Genomic DNA, 27,403 nt, shown 5'->3' on the forward strand with positions numbered 1-27,403 from the left:
CTGTTTAATAAGTCAGGGTGCCAGTGGTCCACAAGTCACCGTGCTGGTTGTGTTTACTAATTTCAACTTGCATACGGTTGCTGCTGCAAAGGACGTGGTATTCGTAAGGATGCATCCCGAGCAGTCCCTCACACTGCATCGTATGGGTGCCAGTTTGTGAAAGAGAAAATGTGATTTGGAGACTTAGTATTTTACACGGTTTTAGGTAGACTATGACTCAGCGTGCCGTTTAGCTTGGGAAGAAGACCTGGATGGGGACAGGCCCCGCGGTTCCTTCTCTCTGGGGGCCGTGGGGTTTCCAGTGGGTTCACTTGGGCAGATGGGTGGCTTATGTGGGGGACATGTAGGAAGTATGCATGACATCGCCCCATCCTCAGTGAGCCCCCGGGCTTGGAGCACGTGCACAGGGAGCGGAACACACACCTCGGATGTGTGTAGTTCAGAGCGGGATTAAATGCCAGGATGCGACACCCTCAGCAGCGAAGGCCTTTCCAGTCCCTGGGGACACTTGCTTCCTAGACTCGGTCTGGCTGTGTCTTTTTAATCCTAGAGGTGGCCACTCCACGCTTGACTCTCTGACTTAGGGTCTGAATGTGTTTGTGACTGTTGCCTGGCTCCCTGAGAGTGGGCTGCTGAGCAGTGTGTCTTGCAGAACGAAGAGGAAATCTTAGTGGAGTGTCGCGTGCGGTTTCTGTCCTTCATGGGCGTCGGGAAGGACATCCATACATTTGCCTTCATCATGGACACCGGGAACCAGCGCTTCGAGTGCCACGTGTTCTGGTGCGAGCCTAACGCCGCTAACGTGTCCGAGGCGGTGCAGGCCGCCTGCATGGTGAGTACCCGCTGCGGGCACTGGTTCGACGGCACGCCCCTGGTTATGTTTTCTGTGCTGTAAATTGGAGCAGCGTCACTAACTTAAAAGGAGGAGCGTCTGATCCTAAAAGAAATGCTTTACCGTGTAACACTCTCACCCCTGGGACAGACTCAACTGTGATAAACAGTCTGCCATGTCAAGGGGCGAGGGCACCTGCAAGAAGCAGGGCCGGATGGAGCCAAATTCCGATGAGACTCCAGGAACATTGGAAAGGACGATCTTTGAAACCACAAGTCTAAGGATTCTTAGTTCTTAGTCTTTATTAACTTCAGGATGTGATCCAGAAATGTTGGTTGTATGAGTTGGTACTGTTTTGAACCAACTCAATACTTTAAAAAAATTTAGATTGGTTTTTATTTCAAAGAGTTGCTTTCTGTGCACTGTTGTTACATATTTTATTTACTTCGTGTCCTTACAACCACCCTGCTAGGCAGTTGTTAGTTGTTTTATTTATGAGAAGACAGCCTCGGAGGAAAGAAGGGGGCCCTGGGCACAGAGCTGGCGAGTCTGCGTTCAGTCCCACCTGCTCTGGGCACCAAAGCCCAATGCTCTTCACGTCTTGTATGATTTCAAACAAACAACAATACTTTGTCATTCAAAATACTTTGAGCACCAGGGATGCTGGCACTGAGAAAGTCCTAGTGAAAACGAGGGATTGTGTGAATGTGGGCATCAACCTGAAGCGTGGTGTATCCTAGCAACACAGGTGGGGCGGTGGAGCCAAGTGGAAGGGCGCAGCGTCCATATCGTGAAGTGCCCATAATGCTGTGCCAAAGTGTTTATCTTCAGCAGAGATTGTTAAGCAGGAGAGTGGATTGACCATAGTAGGTCTTAAAAGTGTACTCGAGAGCACAAAAAAGGAAAACAAAGTGGAAGACGGGTTGGGAGGAGGTGTCTGGGGTGGAGACGTCAACCAGGAAGCCCGGTTATTGGTCCAGTTGTGGGTTGCACAGCATGGCAACCAGGAGCAGGGGACCTGGCAGATGTTGTGGAGAGTCTCATGGCAGGAGGGTTGTGGGGGGGAAAGGGGCGCAGAGGAGGTTCTGAATTTGAAGTACCTGGGCTTCATCTAGTTTAATCCACTTATGGGCTGGACTCTGGGCAATTCAAGTAGAACTAAGAAAGCATCCTTGCATATGGAGTTGAGGGAAATGAACCAGTAAAGCCGACTGGAATGGAGTCATAGATATGTGGTTGGGGCAAGGTCTTGGTGGTAGATTAAGAGCCTGGGGAGGGGCTTAGCCTGCTAATTGGGTTGGAGCAGTGATTTTCAACCTTTTTCATCTCATGGCACACAACCCAATAACTAAAATTCTGTGGGACACCAAAAATATATTTTTTGGCCATCTGACAAAAAAAAAAAATAGGTATAATTGTGATTCATTCACACTGGATGGCTATTGTTGTGTTGGCTGTTGTCATTTTTTATTTGACACTCTGAGGGCAAAGAGGTCAGTGCCCCTGACTAAATAGTCAGGTATTGCATGTTTTTAAATCCTTGTGGGACACAGGGTGAAAATTGCTGGGTTAGAGTGACTTTGAGACTGGCCAGAAGATGCCAAGAATCCAAGAGTATGTGGGTTTAGAGAAGTTGAGGGAGTTCTGTGGTTTTCCATACAGCATGTTGCTAGGTTAAGCATGAGGGGGAAGAAATGAGGTGGATGGCAGATAACGGAGGTGGGGAACAAGGAAAGAGCTGATTGACTTTTATCATAAAAGACCCCTTTGAAATGGAGAGGGGCGGATGGGGAAAGGAAGGGAAGACCTGGTGCACTCATTAGCTGGCTTCCTTACCACAGTCCTTGATCAGGGGTACAAGTCCCCCTCATTCTGTGGAGCCAGGATTATGCATATAACGGGTGCAGAAGAATCAAGATGAACCTCCTGACGGGGCGTTCCCTGAGAGGATCCCCTGAGAGGGGATACAGGGACTATGTGAAGAAGAGAGAAGATGGGAGAGTTCAGCCAAGCAAAAATGGAGGGTGACTGTTTAGGTATGTCATGAAATTGAAAATGATCGTAACAGATGGTTTTAGTCACAAAATGAATAGCTTTCAGCCTTAATTATACGTTTCCAATGCCAATGGCAATTAAATAATTAGCTTTATCACTGGTTACAGTTTGTTTTCTGATTCCCAGGCCCATTTTATGTCTTAGAAGCAATTTTTTACTCATTTGCTTGCTACTTTAATGGCATTGGGGCAGCCCGCTGAAAAGGCTCAGCCAGCCCTGTATAAGGCCCGTTGATAAAATGAAACCTTTCCTTATACGTCGAAGCCAGCATCCTGAATCACATCTGTATGCTTCTCCGTGTGAAATATCTATGCATGAATCTGTACCATCTGAGATGTCTGTGGCGTGAACACATTCTCTTGAATCTACTTAATTGTTAGGCAGATTTTGCAGCTGTGTGGTAGAGCCCAGCTGAAAATATTTTGGTGAAATTTAGGAAAAGGCGGAGAGAGATGGGGCAGTTTTGACTCGCGCTGGAACTGCCTCGTTCGCATTAGGAACTCCCAGTCCAGTGCGCCATGTGCCACAGCTGCCCGTTAACAGCCCCGACTTTTAAGAGCATGGAGCCTGGGTTGTGGTGCGGACCTGGCAGGTACCTTACACAGAGGAGACACGCAGTGACTCATTTTTCGTGCGTTTGGGTTGGAAGGGGCTAGTGTTGAGGCCTGGGGGCTGTGACAGACACTGTGACCCAGAGTCTTGCTACAAATAATTTATGCTTCTCGGGGCGGGGGTGGGGAGCATCAGCCTGTTTCACACTGTACTGGGGGAATTATTAATATTTAAGTAGATTTTTTAAAAAACCAGTCATGGATTTATTTTCAGGTGCCTGGATTAGGAAAAAATGGATAAATTTTAACCTTTTTAATCTAATTTTTAAGAATTACTTATCTTTGTCTAATACAAAAGCAGATGGATTGTGTTATTCTATTTCTTCCTGAAGGATAAGAAACTGTCCGTGGTGCCAGGATAATGGATTCTTTTAATTAATTCATTAAGGTTTAGACTTGTATTAGACTTGTAAAACTTAAGACTTGCTCTTTAACTGTGAGGAGTGTGAATTGCAGCCTTTCAATATAGAGGACAAGTAGAGGGAGGAGTTGGGTGGAAGAAAAAGATGACAAAAGCCAAAGCATCTTTGTCAAGCCTCAGGATCTTTTAAGAAAATTTAAAACACTCCGCTTAAAGAAAAAAATCGCTAGCTTCTTGGATTCATGTTTAGGAGCTAGGTCGTTAACTTTGGGGAGTAAATGTATTGGTGATTAATTAAAATCACATTCAACAAGAAGGGATGATACGTTATTAACGACCATCAACCATGTTTTGTTTCAGTTGCGATACCAGAAGTGCTTGGTAGCCAGGCCGCCCTCACAGAAAGTCCGGCCACCTCCTCCGCCAGCAGACTCCGTGACCAGACGGGTCACAACCAATGTGAAACGCGGGGTCTTGTCCCTCATTGACACTTTGAAACAGAAACGCCCTGTCACAGAAACGCCGTAGCTGCGGATGCTAAAGGGTCCCGTCACCTTTCCCTGGAGATCGAATAGCTACACTAAAGAACGTGGACAGTATCCGGCCTTCCATTCAGTTGCTGATGCTTTGTCTTCAGAAAATGTATCCTTCACCGAACAGTGTTAGACAAGCATGTTCTCTCTCTTGCCACCATCATGTGATATGAAAAGAAGCATGACTAATTTTTTTGCTGTAAGTTACATCATGAGCCGTGGAAGGTCTTTTTCTTATTGTAAATATCGTGAACATGATTAACTTCACACACACAGGGAAGAATGTGGCCACACCCCTCCCTCCTCGCGAACTGATGCCGAGTCCTTGGAGTGAATGACGCCCGGGTTACGGTCTTTGTGACAGGATCCGTCCTGAGCAGCGTTGCGGTCCTGCAGCACTTGGTCCTGTGTTCAACATTGGAGAAGACACTGCATCCCAGACACCACTGAGATGCTGTAAAAATAGGATGGTTTTTAGTTCAATTCATAAAATTGGACCTTTTCGTTGTCAAAATTGGCTATTGGCATCAGAATGGAAACCAACTGGCCGCTTTCCTTGACGAGCTCGACACGTGGACACCATTTCATGTCTGCAGCTGATTGTGGGGTATTGGGGGGAAAAAATGAAACTTCACAATTGAAAACAAACCAAATGTCAGAAATTAAAATCGAACAAAAATAGCCTTTCTTTTCAGATGGTTTTCAAACCGATTAAGAAAAAGGAAGAGGTTAACAAAATCATAATGCATTTTGGGTGGGACATATTCAAACTTCTGCCTTATATTGTACAATGCAGCTAGAGAATTATAGTTCACTATGGCCATTCTCTGCATCAACAACATTAAAGTGAAGTATTCCTCGTAAGCCTTTTGTCCTTAGTTTGCTAATTAGCCAATATGCAATTTGGAATTGAGGAGATGCCATTTATATTTTATATTGTTACCACACGTTATTTTGTAGTCCACCTCCTAAATAAACGTCTGCTAGGATTCCGCATCTGGCTCAGTCTTACCCTAATGCTTTTTGCCCAGAAAGCTGTCTGTCCATCATGTATTCCCATGGCAACAAATTACATTAAGTTGAACCTTTCTTGGATTTATGTCTTTACTATCAGAATTAGTTAGACTCCACTAGCTATATTTTTTAATTTATCTTTTTTTCATTATATTTTCAAGATTTAAAAATTTCATATCAGAGCAAAATCTGCATAAGGACAATGTACTATCTAACAAGTTTCCCAAAACTAACGCTTTCCTCCTCCTCTCTCTGGAGGTATGAAACTTAGCTGTAAGTCACAGACTTAGACCCTTGTTAACATTGTTTTAAAAGGAATTTGCTAAGGAGATCAATCCAAACATTCGTCTTACTTTTTAATGTCAACGTTAACATTTTACAACATCCAGTGATAAAAGTAACTGCTTTCTGTATATCCCCTGCTATGTGCTTGTCATATGGGTTCCACATCCTTATCACACTTGAGCCTTATAAGGTAGAGAAGGTACTAAACACATTTGAGAAATAGAAATATGAAGTACCGAGACGCTCAGTCTCCAAGCCTGAGGTCTGACCAAAGTTGGTGAGAAAACCAGGACTGGGACCCAGGCTTCCCCTCCCGTTTGTAGGCTATGCCACTTCCTCACCAGCCAGAGCATCTTTACACACTGACTCTGGGCAAACCCAATTATGGTCAGGAAATCGTAGCATTCCCTGTAGAAGTAGGAAATGTGGCGGAATTCCTCTCACTGGTATGAATTCCTCTCACTCGGCCCAGGGCTGTCCTGCAGGGTGCCTCTGGTGTGTTGGAGAAGACAGAATCCCAGGCGATTTTCCAGAGATGATGTTAGGGGTGGTGGAGATAGAACACGGAATGAGGAGTGGTCTCTTGCCTCTGTTCCCTCTCAGAATTCTGGAATTGTGGCTGGCACCTTCATCTTATGACAAAAAAGATGCCCCTCTAGAAATGAATTATACTTCTCACCAGCCTATATGCTTCTATATGAAGTAACCAATACCATTTTCAGAAATTATTGCATTAAGAAAATCCATACTGTGCCCTTTGAAAGCTTTTCAAATTCAATCATGATCCTCTTTCATCTTGATCTCCACAATGAAATGTTTTAGTCTGATAAACTTCAAACTTCTGAACAACAAATCCACTTTTATATTGGAAATCTCTACCAGAACCCTGTGTTCATTTTTTAAGGCATGTGTTTGTTTATTTACAGGACCAGGCATACTGAGCTAGCTTTAAGTAGCAAACTGATTTATATATGCAATTATAGGATACGTTAAAATGAATGATAGCCTTTACATATTGAAAACTTTACTGCAGATGCTTTGTTTTGAAGGTAGCTTTGCATACGAAATGTGGTTAATTTTGTAAAGTTACTTATGTTAAACAGTATGTTCAGACACTTTCTGCCATGGCCAAAAAGTACATATGAAAGTGTGTGTGTTTCTGTGCAGGGACACCAGTGTTTGACATGATGTTGTAGCGACGCTCTGTTATCTATGCATTCTTTATGTCTGTCCGTCGGTAAACAGGCAGCCGTGTTCACTATGCCTTGTATGTCTTCTCATTTTTTTAATTAACCTGTTAAATACAGCTTAAAATATTTTTATTTATTCTATTTTTACTGAAATATACTGCATTATTGTGTTCATGTATTATCTTTACTGGATATTATCTCACAGTGTATCCAGGTCTACGTAATCTCAGTGAACTATTCGTTGCCTAAAAGGTGGTTTTGTAATGATTTGTAGTCACATTTTTATTGGACTATGTAGATGAAAATGCTTAAAGTTCATTTTATTTTTTACAAGCAGCTAGACAGACACAGACTTGCCACCTCATATATGTGCTCGTGGGCGGCATCAAGGGGAATGGCCAACATGCCTAGGGCTCAAGTTTTTACTTTGCAAACTAAAGCACTGCTCGGTGCTGCATTTTTATATCACAACGTGTGCGATCTCCTCCGAAAGAGGCACATGTCCACACGCCTTTGTTTCCACCCAGAGCTCATTAGAACCATTGTTTTTTGTTTGTGTCTTATTGCATGAAGGGACATTCTTCTCATTTCCATTAAAATAAGTTCTTGGTGATAACCTGTTGGCACTGCTACTTTTTTTAAAAAAATTCACTTTATGACTTTATGATCGACATTGGTAAATGATTCTACGGAAGGTCATTTACTAGGAGCCCTAAACCTTCCCTCCTTTTCTCATTTGACACACTTGTTTTTGTAAGCATTGCAACACATTCAAAATTTCACAAATAACTCGGGAAACGTTTCCCTGGTATTAGCACAATTTAGTGAAACCACTCGCTCCGGCTTGCCAGACTGACTTCCCTGCTCCACAGCTCACAGGTTGTTACATCGCCAGCAACATGAAGTGTATTTCAGCTTCAGGGGAACGCACTGCTCACACTTTATCTAGAGCTCTCCCTGCGACCCAAAGTAGCTTGTTTATCCTGAAAGAACATTTGGTTTTGCTTTCTTGCCCATTTACTGTTGACCACTTTTACACATTTAAATGTAATATGTTGTGAGAATAAACTTAGCTGCACAAAGTTTTTGGCTCATTTATCTGGCATGTCAGTCACATACATGCAGAAATAGAAATGTAAGTTCTCCACGATAGTCACTTTATTTTCAGATTATTCTTACCTCAAATTAAAAATTATTTCAGCCAGCCGGCGTAGCTCAGAGGTTAAGCGTTGACCTATGAATCAGGAGGTCACGGTTCAATTCCTGGTCAAGGCATATGCCCCTGATTGTGGGCTTGATCCCCAATGGGGTGTGCAGGAGGCAGCCAATCAGTGGTTCTCATCATTGGTGTTTCTATCTCTCTCCCTCTTCCTTTTTGGAAACAATAAAATCAATAAGAATACATATTTTAAAAATAATTTCAGCAATGTAAGATTCAGTTTTGATTAGTTGTTGCATATTTCCATCTGGTAAGAACTAGAAAGAACCTGACATCAAAGAATGAAGAATAGAGTTGTACAGGCACTAAATCCCAAGTCAGGTAACTAGAAAAACAAATCGGTTAAATCTGGCTTAGTTGAAGTGTTAGACACGTGGAAGAAGGAAACAATTTAAAGTATGTTCCCATTCTTTGCTCATCTTACTTTTCCCCCGGTAGTTTATCTCTTTTATTCTATCAAAGGCAGTTACTCTCAAGGAACAAAATTTCATTTTGGTTTCAGGTATTATATAGTGGTAAATTTAGATAAAAATCTGAATTTGCTATTGGAATATCTACAGTATTATTTTAGATTTTTGCAACACCTTTCTCAAGAAAGAAAAATGTCAATGTTTAATACTCCTTCACTAGAATTCTCAAATATTGTTTTTATCCCAAGTACTTTTCCTTTCTGACTCTACCACAGTATCTAAATAATTGACCATGCCCTTCTTAGAAGATTCTCAAAGAAACCTGCAGGCTTAGTGAATGGTTTAATCAGGATCTCCATATACTTCTAAGAGAAGAATGATTCAGAGGCAGGTGCATGTTATGTGATTCTGAATGTAAGCGGCTAACGTGACATGACATGAATCATGCTGCTACAGACATCAGAAAAATATCCTGAACTATTTCCTAACAATAAGAGTTTTCTTTATATAACCACAAAAACCTCAGACCTGCTATTTTTGGACAATGGAATACTTTTCAGCCTGGGGCAGAGGGCAGAGGGTCGGAAAGGGATAGAGGATTCCTGGGACAAAATACCAAACAAAGTTCAATTCAGCTGTACTCAGTTCCTCCCAGAGGCATGGAACACTCTAAGCCAGATGGAATAAGAGGGTGAAACACTATAACTTTTACAGCAAAGAAATACATAGTTTTTAACTACTGAAATTAGTGAAATAAGTTGAGCATTTAAAATATTTGTACATTGTAAGAGTCATAATTAACATGGGAATCCTTTTGATATTGAAAATATAGTTTGGTTCAAATATAAAAAGTTTTGTTTCCTTTCTTCATTGGCACATTTCACTGATAAATGTAAACCTTCAGCTAAAATAAAAATAATTTATTACTACTAAAATGATATTCACCATTTTTTATCCTCACTTCAAGTGAGAAAATAAAGAATAGAACATTAAAACTGAAACAGATCTAAACATTCATCTGGAAGAGGTAATATTCTACTAAAATGCCACCTGAATTGAACGTTCAGAAATTTACATAACACTGTCCAACACAACTGGATTCTGAAAATAGAACTTTAAATTCAAACTTTATGAATGTGTCTATGAACATTTTTTGAACAATAGCATTTGTAAGTGTAATTTATTCCATTTAATGTCAAGCAATTTCTTTTGCCATGATGGGGGAAAAAAATCAGTAGGCCCAGAAATGATAATCATACCAATTCTTGGTAGACAACTGATCATACAGTCAAGATTAATTGATTTTTAATATAATTAACATACTGCTATAATATATTTTCATTGTGCATCAGAAATGATTTACCAAATTTTGATTACTGTTTGCCATTTGACATGACTTGCAGATTTCAGTGTCACTTGTATTCAACAGTTTGCCTCTTCCTCAGAATTATTATTATTTAGGTGGAAATTTGCTTATAGTCACTGTTTTACAATCTTATTTGGCATAAATAGAAGGGAGGGCTGATTATGTCCGATCTGCGCAAGATCCTGAAGCTCTTCCAATGAGAAATAGCGTTCACTCTACCTGGACATCTGGCCTACCCACACCTGGAACTTTGGGGCTTTCTGTTCTTCCTACTCAGACTCAACCTCCATCAAAACTCACATCATCCCTGGCTTTATGCATGTTTTAATGTTTAAGAAAAAGTGAACCTTGATAGTGACTGAAAATGTTAAACTGTGACTGACTAGACAATGAAGAGCAATCTAAAGTCGGTGAGAGAGGGCCAGCGTCTTTTCTACATCTGTGCTTTCTACTAAATTGCCTCAAAAGTTAAGTTAGGAAAAAAGCCTGTGAATAAGGCAGTGTTTCCCTTCAGGAAAAACTGTTGCAGTTTTCTTTTCAAGGTGGTGCCCCACTGAAAGTTAACAAGAGTGAGACAAGTTCTAACAGCTGCTGAGTCTACACGTGGACATTCTAGAACAGATCAGCACTGAGATGAAATCTCTGAGTTTTGCTTGGCTTCACCACCTACATTATTGTGTTGTCTCACTTGTCTTAACTCTCTTGAAGCTAATTCACCGGTAGAAGACACCAAGTGACTGAAAGGATGGGTATCTTGTAGGGCTGTCTAGCCTTCAGAGAAATCTCACGCTGAAAAAACCCTGCTCTTGACCCTGTAGAAAAACCACCACACACACACCAGACAATCAAAGCCACGGTCGCCGATGTCTGAGGAAGGAAGAAGGTAAGTTTCCTTTAGGCTTTTCCCCTTTTCTGGCGATTGGTGCTGTGGAATGGTAGCCGGGCACAACAGTTTTGGGTGCAAACCAACCATAGTAAAAATGTTGAGCTGGTATATGAGGTCTGATCCCTGGGGGAGGTGATAATGGGAACATTACTGGAGGCAAAACAATCTCTACAGGTTTCAGTACCACCATCTTGTCTTCAGGGCGAGGTCTCACGAAGTTTGTGGGACGTTCATATGGTCTGGGGAGAGATGTGTTCTTCATAAATGCAGGCACCAGGGGATTGGCGGCAGGCTTGCTGGGTTTTCTGACCTGTGAGGAAGTACCCACTTGAGTTGTTCCTTTCTGTAGAAGAGAGGTTTTTGTCGTTGCTGTCTGTGACCGATTGGCATTTTCATTAGTTTCTCGGTTCAGGAACTCAGCAATTTTCACTTGAACACCTTTACTGTCAGTAGAAGGAGCTTTTGGAAATGCTGTTTTTGATTTTTTCTTCTTCTCCCGTTTTGAAGATTTACCCAACTCAATTCCCTCCAGTAGACCCTTTGCTGCAGCGCGAGCCAACACATCTTTCACAGACACTGTCTCAGATGGGTCCCGCTACAATAAAAAGGCAGGTACTAAATGTGGGAGTTGATTTAGTGTGTATATTACAAGTATTTATCAATGTTTCAGAAGACGTGAAAGAGTACATTATACTAAAAGAAATAGTTTTTAGGCCTTAGTCTCTAATATATCCCGTAAGCCTCAGCAAATGACTTCTATAATTAAATTTCCTTATTTATGAACTTGACGGGGGGAAAAAAAAAAGAATGACAGAGCTTATTTCTTATATGTGAAATAAGATGAACTAGGTGTTGACAAAGTGTATGGAGAAGTGGGGATGGAGAGCAGGCAAGAGAGGAATACTCAGGAGAAATATAAAGATAAAAATAGGCGCTTTTTTTTTGTGGCCACACAGTAATAATTCTTATTCCTGCCTTTTAACTATGTATAAAATAAGCACACTATTAACAAAATGCTCAGAGACTTCCTGAGGATTTGTTGTTTCCTTACCTCCCTTGTTAGAACAGAAAGAAAACAACCATTGGTAATTTCAGATGGCTCCATTCTGAAGAATTTATCAGCAGATGAATGTACTTCCTCTAAGGAACACAGTGGAAGGACAGGAGGACTAAGCCTGCAGGAGATAGGAGCAAACAGTCCTAGTTAGAAAGGCTAATTTGCCAATGGAGAGAGAGAGTAAATTGCAACAAGTTTTCTTCTATTATGTTTTACCAGTCATTTAAACATAAATTCCAAGCTAGGATAAAATACTGAAACTGTACAATCCTATATAATAAAAGCATAATATGCTAAGTGTCTCAACCAGTCACTATGAAGCCCACTGACCACCAGGGGGTAGACGCTCCCACCGGTAGGTTAGCTTGCTGCTGGGGTCCAGCTAATTGGGACTGGGTGAAAGGGCCCAACACACCTGGAGCCCTCCCGTGGTCCCTCCCCGGCCAGCTGGCCCCGCTTGGCCCAGATCGGCCCAGGCTGACCAACCTCCCACAGTCCCTCCCCAGCCAACCCCCATTGGCCCCAATTGGGACTGGGCGAGATGGCCCCAATCAGCCCCAATCACTGGCCAGGCCGAGTGCACGAATTTGTGCACCGGGCCTCTAGTACTATTATAATTTTAAAACTCTAATATTTCATGTTTACTCATAATTTAGTCTACTTCCCAAGTTCTCCACCTTTAAAAAAAACTATGCCAAAATACCAACCTTTTAGCAAGTTAAAAACTTCCCCAAATCATTAATGTGTTAACATCAAAAAAAGGCTCCCATAATGAAAACAGGTTAATATGTATAGTAATTACAAAGGCACAATCCAAAAAATCCTTTATTTCTACATGTTGTCAAACTACACCAGGTATGACTTCCTTCTTTTACCTTTTGCACAATTATAACATAAAAATTTGGTCTAGCATTTTAACTACATTTTTCTTCCCAATAACATTTTTAGTATTAATGTATGAATTATGTAGTGTTCAAGAAAGTACATAATAAAAACTTCATATCAGAAATAAAAAATTCTAATCACTAATATGTTGAAAAAAACTTCTTGGTTTTTGTATTTAATATTTAATTTCTTATTTAATAGTAAGTGGTTCATTCATAAATAAATAATTCTTATATTTCCATACTTTTACAATTAAAATTTATTTAATCAAGGCAAAATTTATATAAAAACTTTTCATATGAATTAAAATATCAGACTCTTAATAATTTTCTGTTATATTCTGAAATTTAAAACCATTTTAAATGTATATGTATTAATGATTTGCCTACTGTGCAAAGCACATAAATAAAATATTGATTCTCATAAATGGTTAACAATTTAATTGTAGACATTACTTAGTTCACAATATAAAGAACCACAAATAAGAATGCTGAGCAAACTAGAGACAAAATTACATGGTAATACAGAATAAAATACAATCAACTCTGGCCATGGGAGACATCAAATGTGAAGATTTCACAGAAGTAGTAGCCTCGGTGCTATGTCTTTAAGAATATTAGGTTTCCAATAAGGTAAGGAGGTGATTCTAGACAGAAAGGAGAACATGAAAATGTCTGTTTGGGGTATGGCAAGTGTTTCCATGTGTCTGGGGCATACAGTGAGTAAAGGGATGGAGAGGTCACTTAGAATGTGGGCAAACACATATGACCTCAAATGACACACCAAAGCATCTGGCAAATGGAGATGCTGTAATAATGCTTATGCTGAACTGAGCTGTTAAAAGACTAGTATAATAGTAGCTAGAGCTATATGATAAAGGCAAGAAAACTAGTTGCTCCTCTTGCCAATCTTATAACCAACAAACTGAATTTCTATGGCCTATTCATATATGTTCTCTATACATAGAAATAATAAAAAGAAATGTTTTCACTTAAAAAATACTCTCTGATAATAATAATTTCTTCCCAATTTGGAACATAGCTCCATAGTGTAACTATGAAGGCTGGGATTTTTGTCAGGTTTTTTTTTTAATATATTTTATTGATTTTTTACAGAGAGGAAGGGAGAGAGATAGTTAGAAACATCGATAAGAGAGAAACATCGATCAGCTGCCTCCTGCACATCTCCCACTGGGGATGTGCCTGCAACCCAGGTACATGCCCTTGACCGGAATCGAACCCCGGACCCTTCAGTCCGCAGGCTGACACTCTATCCACTGAGCCAAACCGGTTTCGGCTGTCAGTTTTAATTGACTGATATATTCCTAGCACCTAGAAGAGTGTCAGGTATATAACAGGTATTCAATAAATACTTATCTGATAGGCTATGATGTATTTTAACTACATATACTAGTATGCTCTTTTTTAATGGCACTAGTAGTCCATAATTAAGATTGGTCAGGTTACCTTCCAGAAATGCCCTTCCAAAGCAAAATGATTTCCAAACCCCAGTTGACAGCCCATTTCTTTGAATAATTCATACCCAGAGTCTCACACCTGAGATGATGACATTTGGGATTTTTTGAGTTGATGATATCAGGATATTGTATAAATTCATTTGACTGAAATGTCTAGAATAGGCAAGTCCGTAGAGACAAAAGTATCTAAGTGGCTGCCAGGAGCTAGGGGACCAGGGGAATGAGAAGGGACTCCTCAGTGGGTTCGAAGTTCCTGTTTGGGGTGATAAAAATGTTCTGGAACTCGTGCTGATGGTTGCACAATATACTAAAAGTACTTTCTCAGTATACTAAAAAGCAGTGAATTATGCACTTTAGAATGATGAATTATTGTTTGCGGATAACATTTCAATTTTTAAAACTTATTAAAATAGGAACCGTTCCATATATATTAGTGTATATATTATCTATATACAGGCATACCTCATTTTATTGCACTTCGCTTTATCTCCCTTCACAAATGTTGCGTTATTTACAAATTGAAGGCAAGACCCTCCACAGCAAAAAGATCTCGACTCACTTTATTGTGGTGCTCTGGAACTGAGTTCGCAGTGTCTCCGAGGTATGTCTGTACACACACACTCATGCAGCTGATATTTGACTGGTACACACTATTGTGGCTATACCAGTGGTAATAATATATCTTCTGGTGCCCTCTAGCTGCCCCCGCTCTCCCAGTGCCCCCTCCACATCTTCGCATATTAGAAAGAAACAGAGGGTTACACCAGCTCATCAAGGGAACTCCAGGACCCTGTTCCAGCTACTGGGCATTTGGGGATTTGGAGGTGAGGAGCTATAGGAAGGTAATTATTAACCTTTTCATTATGCATCTTTGGGTTGTTTTACATGATACACAAATGTGAGTAGGGGTTTTGAAATTTAAAAAAAATTAATACAACTTGAGAAGGAAACCATTTAAAATTATAATAATTAAAGCATTGTTATATTAGAATAGAAATAGCCAAACATCAACAGAGTAGAATAGAATTACAGACACACAGAAGTATATGCAGGATTGTAACATAAAAATCCAGAGGCATTTTAAATCAGTAGAGGGAAGGAGATGAAGGTTCTGGGGTGGGAATGGAGCATTCTCTGTACTTTACTCCTTTACCAAAATAAACAGCAGCTAAATCTATTATTTAAATATAAAAATATTAAAGGAAAACTGGTAAAAAACAAATGTATAAGCTAACGATCAATATAACACAAGCCATAAGGAAAGGATTGATATACTTGTCTACACAGAAATTTGAGATTTCTATAAAGCAATTTTAATTAAAATTTTATTTTAAAATATCTGTAGTTCATATGAAAACAGTTAATATCCCTAATACACAATGACAAGGCACATAAAAAGAAGAAAAAGAGGAATGATACAGTTGAAAAGGTGGTAAAGAATATGAACAGGCTACCTTTATTAAACATTTGTTATGTGCCAGGCATGTTCATGGAGTTATATATTCAATCTCCACAAAGATCCGTTGAGGTAGGTAATATAATCCATGTTGCAGCCACCTTTCCTTCCTCTACTCCCACGGTACCTTCTCCTACTTAACAAAAAGGCACTCACTTGCCTTGTTATAGTACATTGTCCTGCGATGTACTGCTAAACAAAGGGACAGCTCAAGAGTGCAGCTCTCTTCTCCAATGTCAGAGCAGGGTGTAGGTAAGAAATCTTTGATTTTGCCAAACACTGAAAAAGCTCTGTTCTTGAACTTCCTGCTCTCCCTCCCTCTCTTCTTTTCTCCCTTTTACTCTCCCCTCCTTATTTTCACATATCTATCCCTTAGATTAAAATTAGAAGAAACTCATGGGGGCATATATTAGAAAATATGTTTATTTGAATTAAAAAGTAGCCCAGCTGGTGTTGCTCAGTGGTTGAGCATAGACCTATGAAATAGGAGGTCACGGTTCAATTCCCAGGTTGCAGGCTCGAATCCCAGTTTCTATTTCCCTCTCCTCCCTTCCTCTCTGAAATCAATAAAAATATATAGTTTTTTAAAACTCAGACTTTTCTGACAAAGTCAACTTGGTTTTCACAATGACAACTAGCTTTGTAAAATAGGTAAGAAATTCATCATTTTTCCATAAATTGAGACTAAGATAAATCTGCAGATACAAAGACTTAATGGAAATATATTTAAATCACATCTGTAATAGAACATTCAAGAAATAATATACTAAACAACTATTTAAACTTATGATAAAAAATATTAGACATCAAGTAGACAATATTAGACTTTAAAACAGAAAAAGTTATATAGTTATTTAAAAACATGTAGGGTATTTGAGAGAGTTTCTTTTTCAAACACTGCAAAAATGTTTGAAGTCTACTGCTCTAGAACCCTCACCCTTATTTACTCCACAGTACACTTCCCAGTCAGTAAAGAGCAAATGTGCCCAAACTCACTAGTAGATAAATGAAAATTTAATCAACAAAGAGATCTCATCTTTTCATGTCAGCCTGGTGAAAATTTAAAGTCTGATAAAACCCAGCATCTGTGGAGCTGTGGGTAAATAGGCTTGTAAGAGTGTATATTTCAGTGGGTAATTTGACAATACCAATTAAAACTTAAAATGTGCACAACCTTGTCAAACTGGTAAGGGTTATATGGTTAAGTGGGATTTGGAAAAACTTATTCTTTTTAAGTTGGTATTTCTATAATGAAATAAAACTGAAGTTTTTATAATAGGGGCAGCAAAAAAAAAGTTGCATTGACATAGGTAAGTATGATGAGGCTAAAGTCTAAAATGAGGTGAAACTTTCTTGTATATTATAAGGAAAAGTTAGCAACAGGCGATTAGATTAGATGACATATAATATTGCTTTCAAACCTAAAGTTTACTACTTTGGGAATTAAGAAATTATTCTTAGAGACCATATAGTATATTTCTCTAAGTAATTCATAATTTCTTTGACAGTATCCCCAAGTAATTATAGATCTCTTGAATATATACTCTTTAATTTGAGCCCAAATCCCAGATTATTTATAATATGTCCCTAAATATTACTTGTGTATTTTATACCATATTATATAGATTAATAATAATGGTTTATCTGAAATAAAATCTAGTGAAATAAAGTACGGATGTTCCTCCATTTTTGCTATATTACATTCTTAGAAACCTTATTCCTAACAAGTGATCATCTATATCAGGGGTCCTCAAACTTTTTAAACAGGGGGCCAGTTCACTGTCCCTCAGACCATTGGAGGGCCGGACTATAGTTTAAAAAAAAAACTATGAACAAATTCCTATGCACACTGCACATATCTTATTTTGAAGTAAAAAAACAAAACGGGAACAAATACATGTGGCCGTAGTTTGAGGACCCCTGATCTATATTGATGAATTTGGTTATATATCTGCAATAATCCTTTCTGCCACTAGATGGTGATTTAGCCAATGCTATGTTGGAATCACTAGAACATAAGATTGGCTGTTAGCTACCAACAGAAGTTACTAAATAAGGAAGGGAAATACAGGTGTGATTAACATGTCCACTTGTGAATGGACAAAGGAAAAATACCAAAGTAAAAGAAGGAAGCAAACCATATGCATATTAAGACTCTTCTATAAGAATTAAAAGAAAATTTCAAAACATGAATAATAAGTAAAAATAGGAGCCCTGGTAGGAATGGCTCAGTTGATTGAGCATCATCACAGATAGATTCCGGGTCAGGTCACATGTCTGGTTTGGGGCTCAATCCTAATAGGGAGTATACAGAAGACAGCTGATGGAGATTTCCCTCTCACATCGATCTCTCTCCCTCCCACCCTCCCTCCCTCCTTCCTTTATCATTTCCACTCTCTCTCTCTAAAAATCAATAAAAACATTTTAAAAATAGAAGGAAACATTTTTAAATACATTATTGTCACAGACTTGAAGAACTAATTGGTGTTGGAGAGCCTTATATCTACTCCTTATCTTTTTTTCTACTCCTTATCTTGATGTACAGAGTTCAATTGTGGTATTACTGTTATTCTTCTCTATCCCCAGTTCATTGCAACATTTTACACAGAAGTTCCTATACTAGTTATTTAGGCTATTTTTACCTCAGTCTTGTGGGTGCCAAAGGCTATATATAAGGGTCTAAGAAATGGATGTTTTCAGATAATAAATATCCAATTTTCTCTCTAGTTTCTCAGGATATTTTATATACTTATTTTTCTTCTAACTGGGGAATGGATGTATCTAATACTCAGGATATAAAGTTTAGACTCAATTTTTCCAGAAAACAATAAGTCAAGGCCAAAATGGCTTTAGCTTTAACAATAACAACATAAATCTAGTGTACAAGAGAATGCTCATACCAAGCCATTGTAAAGGCTCTACAGAACTGATGTTAATGTTATAAGAAGATGGGTGACTTGGGCATATTAAAGTCTAAAAAAAAGGAAATGGAATATCTTCAGAAAACTTAGAAAATCATAATTTTTCACTTTTAAAAATATTTGGTTGAGTTATTTAGAAGAATCTTGTCCTTTCTTACCTATAAGGTTGTATTTTGGTCCCATGGTCTTGAAATTCCAGTGCTTTCTTAACAACAGCTTCGTTTTCTTCTGGATAAACTGAACATGTGCAGTAAACAACTGCTTGAGCTTTAGTAACTACATTTAAAGAAGATGTAATTAACACAATGACCCCATTACCAATTCTAAACAAATGTGCTATGTTTCCAGACCTCTGTTTGTACTAATACTGCATCGCTTCAATGGCAATGATTTCCATAGACATTTGCATGGTTCCCCTGTATAGCACATATTAATTATGTAGTCTGTGGCCAAAAAGTAAAGTAAATCTGTTTTGTATGGAATTGAAAATTCAATCAATATGACCAACCTAGTTACAAACACCAACAAATAAATACTACGGATGACCATGAGCGATTACTTCTAGCCACTGTTCCACAAGCCATATCATGTAACTAGTTAAATGAACTCTGGAGATAGACAGACAGAGATGTGGATCTTAGTTCTGTTATTTACTGCTGTCTAAACCTAGGAAAATTACTGCAACTCTCAGATTTTTCATCTTTAAAATGAGGTAATGCTACTACCTGCAACTCATTTGTCCATACTTACCAAGCACTGTTCTAGCTATTGGAGATACACAGATAAAAGTCCCTGTCCCTGGGGAGCTTGTTTTCTGTGTTTTATTGACATAATAAGATATAAATAAGCAGGAAAAGTATAGTTAGATAATTAATGCCATACGAAAAAACAAAGCAGGTATGGAGGATGTCTAGTTTCAAGAGATGATACTGTAATTTTAAATAGAATAAAATAGTCAGGGAAAATAACCATGCAATTTAGTTACCCACTTTCCAATCTTCTATCCAACTTATTTCATAGATAATATACACAGTTATCATGTTTAATGTTTAGTAGCATCAAAAGGGCAGACCTCTTCTGTGCCTTACATTTTGCCCTATTTCTACCTCATGATGCTATATCCATGTGTATTGAATTACCAATACCCTATGAAACCGAGGGTCCCTATAACTTTGATTAAATTTAGCTTTAAGTCCTAGTTCTAGAAATTATATCCCTCTAGCTATATATACACCCCTCAGAGACCTAGCCTTTCCCCAGGCAGCAGAAGACAAATCAGGCTTGACTAATGGTCACAAGGTCTAGACCTCTGGCAGGCTAAAGATAACATTTTGACATAAGTTTCAGTTCCTGAGCCCTAAGGTGGAACCACTCTCCAGCTACTTTCCCAAGACATCAAAGGGACACTAGAAAATAACCTCAGAGCCGCCCTTAAGACCTGAGGAAATTATTCTTTACCCTTCACCTCCTACCAATCAGCTCCCAACATGACCTGGAACCAAAGGTGTCTTGAGATTTTGCCCTTTGTCTGTCACCTACCCATCCTCAAGGAATTCAGGCTTTGAGCATTAGCTTCCTGTTCTCCCGGGTGGCACTATTTATCAATAAAGTAGCCAGTATTTCTCCACTGCAATTCTCAGTGTCTAGTGTTTGGCTCTACTAGCACCGGGTGGAGGAACTCTTTCTGTCTCTAACACCTATACTTACCTTTGAGTAGGCATTTGATAAATATGCACTGAATTCATAAAAACGTATATAATTTCTTAGGCACTTTTAGATTTCCATGCCCATGTGTATTCAGAATCTAAATGGTACTTAAATCTGAGTGCGTGATTAAAGAATTTTATTACTCAGACTTCAAATCAAGAGATCTAGGCTTGATCTGTAATTTTCTCTCTCTATTCTTTACTTGGCAGTAAGAGAAATAAGAGTTTAATTAAAATTTGGATTGTATAGAGTTGTTAAGAGCAGGCAGTGACAACAGAAAAATTACATCAAGTAAGAAGCCAAAGAGAAGGAATAGAGAAGATGAAACTACCATAATGGATGCACATAATTATTTTACTTCAGCATTAAGAAATGTGAATTATGCTTGCTAACCTCTGTTAAAAATGATAGCAAAGCATATATTTTTTAAAGACTTAAGTTGATAAAAATAAACATTTTGTTACTTTAAGGTGTTAAGACTGAGTGTTCTGGGAAATTCATTATGGTTCACACCTCACTGCCTGGCTATAATAGAGAAATGGAGTATTGATGCTTCTCAAATGACAAACATGTTAAGACTGAACTGATAAACTTACATTTCATTGCGTGTGTTAGCTGTGCATATTGCTGTTGAGCAAGAAAACGAAGTTTATCTTCTGATGTGCCTCCTTGAGAGAAATCTTTAAGTAAATCTGTATCTAAAAGCAAACAAATGTTTTAAATTATATCACTATTACATGTTTTCCATATATTGCTATTATCACATTATTTAATTTTTGATCATTTTCCCTCTTAATGAAAGTTTTCATGGAAAATATTAAAACTAAATAAATAGTATTATAAAAATGCTGACTTAAATATTGAAAACTAAGTTGACAAAGATAATTTTTTTTAGTTTTAATAGTTTTTCTTTTTTCTCCAAACCCCTATGAGATAGCCATTCAACTAGTCAAATAAGTCTTTAGGTACAAAAAAAGAGAATGCTGTCAGCTTAGAGACTAATAGAAGAAAAGATAACATTTATTTTCCCAGGTAGAAACAATGACCTACAGTCTAAGCTCAGTACGAAAAAACACAAAAGGATACAATTTTAAAAATTAACTTACCAAAAGAAATTTTGGATGAAAAAATTCAGGGAAACAAATATATGCCTTCTTAATAGATCAAGAAACTATTACAGCAACATTTTAATTTCTGAAGCTAATGCTAACATATTTCTTGATATTATTAGCTAAGACATATTGAATGCTACTTTATATAGATTATTTTATTCAACAACTTTTAACATTGAGGAAACTGTGTAAACATACATTAAACAACTTGTCTAAGGTCACATAGCTACTCTGTTGAGCCAGGATTCTAGCTCCAAAATGGACCACAGAGCCCAAATTTCTAACCTCTGTATTTTTTTTTTAAATATATTTTTTATTGATTTTTTACAGAGAGGAAGGGAGAGAGATAGAGAGTTAGAAACATCGACGAGAGAGAAACATCGATCAGCTGCCTCCTGCACATCTCCCACTGGGGATGTGCCCACAACCCAGGCACATGCCCCTGACCGGAACCGAACCAGGGACCCTTCAGTCCGCAAGCCGATGCACTATCCACTGAGCCAAACCGGTTTCGGCTAACCTCTGTATTGTTCACCTCTTAGTAACTCCCTGGATTGAAACAGCCAATTATTTTTACCCCATATTTGGCGGTTCCCCACTCCAGTAATATCACTGAAGGTTAATTAAACTCCATTTCTTTTCAATTTAGTTTTACACTCCACATCTTTCTACCTGTTCTAAAATTATCCACCACTTTTTAAAGGACTATTTATACATTATTACACTCTAAAACCATACAGATTACCTTTTCCATCCTATTTTAAAATAATTCCAAGTAATTTTAAACTTCATATATTCTTCAATGGTTCTAACGGTTTTCAATGTTTTCCAAAATGAATTCATGACTGCTCTCTTCCACGTATCATCTAAGTCTGATGAAACATCTTTTGTATTCATCCCCTAAATTCATGGCTACTGTTTCTACATAGTCATCAGGTCAGCAGCTCCTTGTTTGCTTTGGCTATGATTTCCTCAAAGTACAGTTACCTTCAAAAACCCTCGGTTTTCCCAAGTTTGCCAGAGACCACTTGTTGCTTTATCCTGTTGCCTCAAAACATTACCAATACCTAGAAAACTTTTTCCTGTCTCCCTTTCTCATCATTTGTAGTTTCCTTTGGGCTGGTCTCCCAGCTTCCAGTTTATTTTCATCCACAGCTTATTTAGTTCTGCATTCCCACTCCAACATGGCCCAGGATAAGACCAGAGACCCACATTCTCAGCTATGATTCTCTTGCCTGCGAGGCTTATTATAGGTGCTATTTCTTCCCCTCTCTTTTCAGTGTCTACTAATTCTTCATTGATCATTTCCTAGAGTTAGTGCAGGCATTTTCTCAGTCTGCTGTCCCATCTCAGATAGTTATTCTTCTGTTTAACTCTCACTGGAAAAACATTATCTACAGAACGTCAATATTCTACATGGTACAGTGTAAGTCCAATTATTAAAGATAATGTAGTAAAATAAAAAAACAAACAAAGAAGCAAATAAATAAAATGTAGTTACTGGAAAGAAAACGTTAACTGATTAAGTTTAAAACCCAGTTTCTCTATTTACTAGCCATATGACCTTAGACAACTTGCTAAATTTCTCTGAGTCTTGATTTTTCCTCTCAGTAAAATAGAAATAATCAAATAACACTATCCCCAAAAAGTTATTGTGACTATTAAGTGATAGTGCATGTGTACTACCTAGAATATCGACTGGGACACAGTTTTGCTCAATAAATATTAGTTCCTTTCCCTTCATTTCTTTTTCTCAATTTTTAATTATGTCCTTGCTAGAAAGAGAAAAGTTACTCCCCATGTTCTGAATATTAGTGGAATGTCTTGTCTAGTATTCCAGTTACCTTTATCTACGCCTTTCAGTATACTCAAGGGGTCAGTTTCAGTTAACGTGGGGCCGGTACGCTGTGATTAAGAGAAGGATTCGAAGTGCCGACCTTGGAGTCAGAGCGGTTGTGCTTGAATCCAGGCTCTGACACTTACTAGTCTAATGACTGGGGGACTTCAAACTCCACTGTAAGCCTCAGATTCTGTATTTGTAAGATGAAGATTATAAGAGTAACTACTACTTTGCATTCTTGTGAGGATTTGGTGACATTACCCAAATGAAGTGCTTAGCTCAGTAGTGCCTTACATGTAAGTGCTCAGTAAAAGTTAATGTTAAATAATATTTTGAAATTTATTAAAGAAGGAAATAAAATATTCCTAGAATTAACATTTAATCTGAGTATTCATATCAGAAACCATACATGTTAAGGAAGTCTTGAGTTTGAAACAGTCTGATTATGATTTAATTAGGCCTGTGTTTAGAATATAGGTTCTGAAATCAGGCAGCTCTAAATTTGAGTCCTAGTTCTGCTCCTAACTAGCTGTGTGACCTTATAAAAATGAATTAATCTTTCTGAGTCTCAGTTTTTCATCTATAAAATTCGAATAAATTGTTGCCCTAGCTCAGTGGTTCTCAACCTTCTGACCCTTTAAATACAGATTCTCATGTTGTGGCCCCAACCATAAAATTATTTTCGTTGCTACTTCATAATTGTAATGTTGCTACTGTTATGAATCATAATGTAAATATCTGATATGCAGGATAGTCTTAGGCGACCCCTGTGTAAGGGTCGTTCAACCGCCAAAGGGGTCGCGACCCACAGGTTGAGAACCACTGCAGCCTAGCTGGTTTGACTCAGTGGATAGAATGTTGGCCTGTGGACTGAAGGGTCCCAGGTTCGATCCCAGTAAAGGGCACATGCACAGGTTGCGGGCTTGATCCCTAGTAGGGGGAGTGCAGGAGGCAGCTGATCAATGATTCTCTCTCATCATTGATGTTTCTATCTCTGTATCCCTCTCTCTTCCTCTCTGAAATCAATTTAAAAAACTATTTTAAAAAATAAAAGTAAATGCTGAGAAATTGTAATGCCTATAACTTGAGCTCCAGAATATGCCAGAACAGCACTGGCCAGCTTCTGTTCTGATTGCCTACATCATTCCAATTAATACATATTTTGAATATCACCCTTGCCCATATCTCACAGGATTGGTTTAAGGATTAAATGAGGCAATGAATATCAAGTACATTATACATAGTATTCCACACATGGAAGCTATTCATTAATCAGATATATCTGATGTCATTTTAATTATTTTAAATAATTTTATTTAAATTATCAATACATTTCAATAATTTAAAATTTAAAAATTAAAACAAGTACCTTCATGCTCATTTAAAATAAATTCTACTGGATTACTAATACCCAGTCCTGAACAACGAGGTAGCAGCAGAATCACTTTAACTTTCTGTAATCTATTATCCTTCCATTCAATGTTCAGAAATGACTCAGGAAGTATTTCAATATCTGGGAGAAAAATATAGAAAAAATTAATGTAAAATACTAATTAAAAGCCCTAATGCAGTATGTAAGTAAGCCTATTTATCATTGTTCATTTTTAAATCCTCATCGCCACAAAAAGTCATTCTAATGTAGTCAGAAAAGATGATGTCCATCTCTGATAAATTCCCAAAGTTAATACATGAATTCTGTAGGGTTTTCTCTTCACTTGAGAAAGTGATTTTGAAGTTTAAATATTTCCTACATAAGACATAATTAAGTTTTCCATTCTGAACTTAAGATTCCATTTAAAGCAGTATGCTGCAGTGGAGGGAAATGGCTTTAGACACAGAAATACCCAAATTTGATTCCCGATTTCACTGTTTGGCTGCATGACAATCTCTCAAAGCCTCCATTTCATTCTTCATTAATGTGGGATAACAAAGCCTCCCTCATCTAATGGTGAAGACTGAAATGAAGTAGTTAAGCTCACATGGTGCCTCGTATACACTGAGTGCTCAGTAATGGTTATTGCCCTGTCCATTTTTTAAATCCCCTTTTATATTCTATCTTCCCAGAAAAAACCCCAGATATCAGTAGTATTTATGAGCCACAGTGTAAGTTCACTCAGGGGCCTTGAAATTTAGTTTGAGAGTCTGCCCTCCCTCAGGTTATAACTCTCTGTACCCTATCATTTTTGTTGTTGTTAATCTCCACCAACAATCTGCAACGGAGGTACATGCCCTTGCAAAGAATCAAACCGGGAGCCTTCAGTCCCTGGGCCGAGGTTCTACCCACTGAGAAGCTGGCCAGGGCCCTGTGCCCCCATCTTAGGCCACTTCTCTGCTTCTGCGATGGCTCATGTTCCCCTCACTGCTGAGGAGTCACTCCTGAAATTGCCCTACCCACTCCTTCCTCTCTCCTGATTAAGTTTTCCCTCTTCCTATTCTGTCTCCTTTGAAATTATTGTTTTATTCAAGTGGGCCTTTTGTCCTCCCACCCCCATTTTAACTTATTAGGAAAGTTCAAACATATACAAAAATAGCCAAAATATATAATAAATTCTCAAGTACTGTCACAGTCCTGCAACAGTGAACCATTCATGTTCAATCGTTTCATCTACATCTGCACCCACTTCCACCACCCCACATACTTTGAATCTATAAATATTTCACCGTATATCTCTAAAAGATAAAAACTCCTTTCAAAATAGAATTACAAAATTTTTAAAAATCCTAATTACCATTAAATAATGGCATCAAATGATGGCTAAAATTTCTCATCAGACACACATGTCAAACATTTTTAATAGTTTGAATTGATACATTTTATATTAAACTTTTTTATCTAAAGAAGCTTCCCCTTCTATTTTCCTTACCATTTATTTCTTAATGAAACTTGGTTATTTGTACTAGATTTTCCCACAGTCTGGATTTTGCTAATTGCTGCCCTAGAGTGCAATTTCATATGTCCCTGTTTTTTGTTCTTCCCATCAATTAGTAGATCTTTAGAAGCTCAATTAGATTCAGACTCTCTTGTTTTTTCTTTTTCGGTGGGGAGGCAGAGAGAAGCAAACTACTTCACAAATGGTGTCATATTCACCCACTATGTTCCCTTTGTAGTATCAGCAAAGGGGTTATAAAATAGTCATAGGGTGGTGTGCCCTTAGCCACAGTTTGTTGTCATGGTTTCAGTTACCTGTGGTCAACCATGGTCTGAAATATTAAATTTCCCCAATCATCAACCTCAGCTGCTCCTGACATCAACCATTGACATCGCCATGGCTCAATGATTCAGGATCACTGGAAGCAGATGATCCTCCTTCTGATATATCATCAGAGGATCATAGTAGCCTAACACTTCGTCTCATTATGTAGGTGTTTATCATCTCACATCTCATCACAAGAAGGGTGAGCACAGAACAATAAGATATTCTGAGAGAGAGGGAGACCATATTCACATAACTTTTATTGCAGTATATTGTCAAAACTGTTCCATTTTATTAGTTATTGTTGTTAATCTCTTACTGTACCTAGTTAAAAAATTAAACTTTATCACATGTGTAGTTTGAGGCACCCATTGTATTCCCTACGGATAAGGAGGGGCTACTATATAGTAATTCTATCACCCTCATTTTATTATCTGGAATACTTCTAAAAGGAGAAACCTCCTTTCTTCTATGCTTGGCCACCCAATAGTTCCTGTTTTCCCTGTTAACTAGGCAAAAGGTGGTCAACTACTTGAGTGCTCTAAATGTACAGAGGTGATAGCTGTACAGTAGCCACTGCCTACCATGGCTGAAAGAACCGTAAACAAGGAGCTTACCAAGTCAGAGGAGGGGGAGGGGCAGCAAGGCCGAGACTGAGTTCTCTGAGGGCAAGGCTAACACCGCTAGGACCCCTGCATGGCCGCCACAGGGGAAAAGTCTTGCAATGTCTCTCCAGCACCCTTTGAAGGCAGAGCCTAATGCTGAGCCATCTGGCAATGGAGAAATGGAGTAGAGAGTATACCAAAAGTTGTGTTAAGTTTTGGTAAGTTGTATTGTTCCAGGAATATGCCCTTATTGTTTAAATGTTCAAGTTTGTTGGCATTAAGTTGCTCATAGTGTCTTTTTATTATGTTTTAACTGTCTCTAGGATCTGTAGTGATTTTGATCAGAATGGGCTCAGAATTTTTTTTATGTGCTCTGACCAGGGATCG

At 38.4% G+C, this 27,403-nt stretch overlaps 2 protein-coding genes across 5 annotated transcripts in view; one reads left to right on the plus strand and one right to left on the minus strand.

Moving 5' to 3' along the window:
- APBB2 (amyloid beta precursor protein binding family B member 2) overlaps window positions 1-5,386 on the plus strand; it is a 328,097-nt gene extending 322,711 nt beyond the window's left edge. For all 3 annotated transcript variants that reach the window (XM_081092795.1, XM_081092796.1, XM_081092797.1), the window contains 2 exons: window positions 653-832; window positions 4,220-5,386. In XM_081092795.1, the coding sequence (XP_080948921.1) occupies window positions 653-832; window positions 4,220-4,387 (348 nt within the window). In that variant the 3' untranslated portion in view covers window positions 4,388-5,386. The remainder of the gene's footprint in view (window positions 1-652; window positions 833-4,219) is intronic.
- Window positions 5,387-9,627: 4,241 nt separating this feature from the next.
- Window positions 9,628-27,403, minus strand: part of NSUN7 (NOP2/Sun RNA methyltransferase family member 7) — a 41,005-nt gene continuing 23,229 nt past the window's right edge. For both annotated transcript variants that reach the window (XM_081092814.1, XM_081092815.1), the window contains exons 8-12: window positions 24,587-24,730; window positions 20,862-20,963; window positions 18,717-18,834; window positions 11,814-11,937; window positions 9,628-11,357 (exon numbers count right to left, since the gene is read on the minus strand). In XM_081092814.1, the coding sequence (XP_080948940.1) occupies window positions 10,722-11,357; window positions 11,814-11,937; window positions 18,717-18,834; window positions 20,862-20,963; window positions 24,587-24,730 (1,124 nt within the window). In that variant the 3' untranslated portion in view covers window positions 9,628-10,721. The remainder of the gene's footprint in view (window positions 11,358-11,813; window positions 11,938-18,716; window positions 18,835-20,861; window positions 20,964-24,586; window positions 24,731-27,403) is intronic.

This window comes from Myotis nattereri, assembly GCF_964212035.1.
Source record: "Myotis nattereri genome assembly, chromosome: 1".
NCBI classification, from domain to species: domain Eukaryota; kingdom Metazoa; phylum Chordata; class Mammalia; order Chiroptera; family Vespertilionidae; genus Myotis; species Myotis nattereri.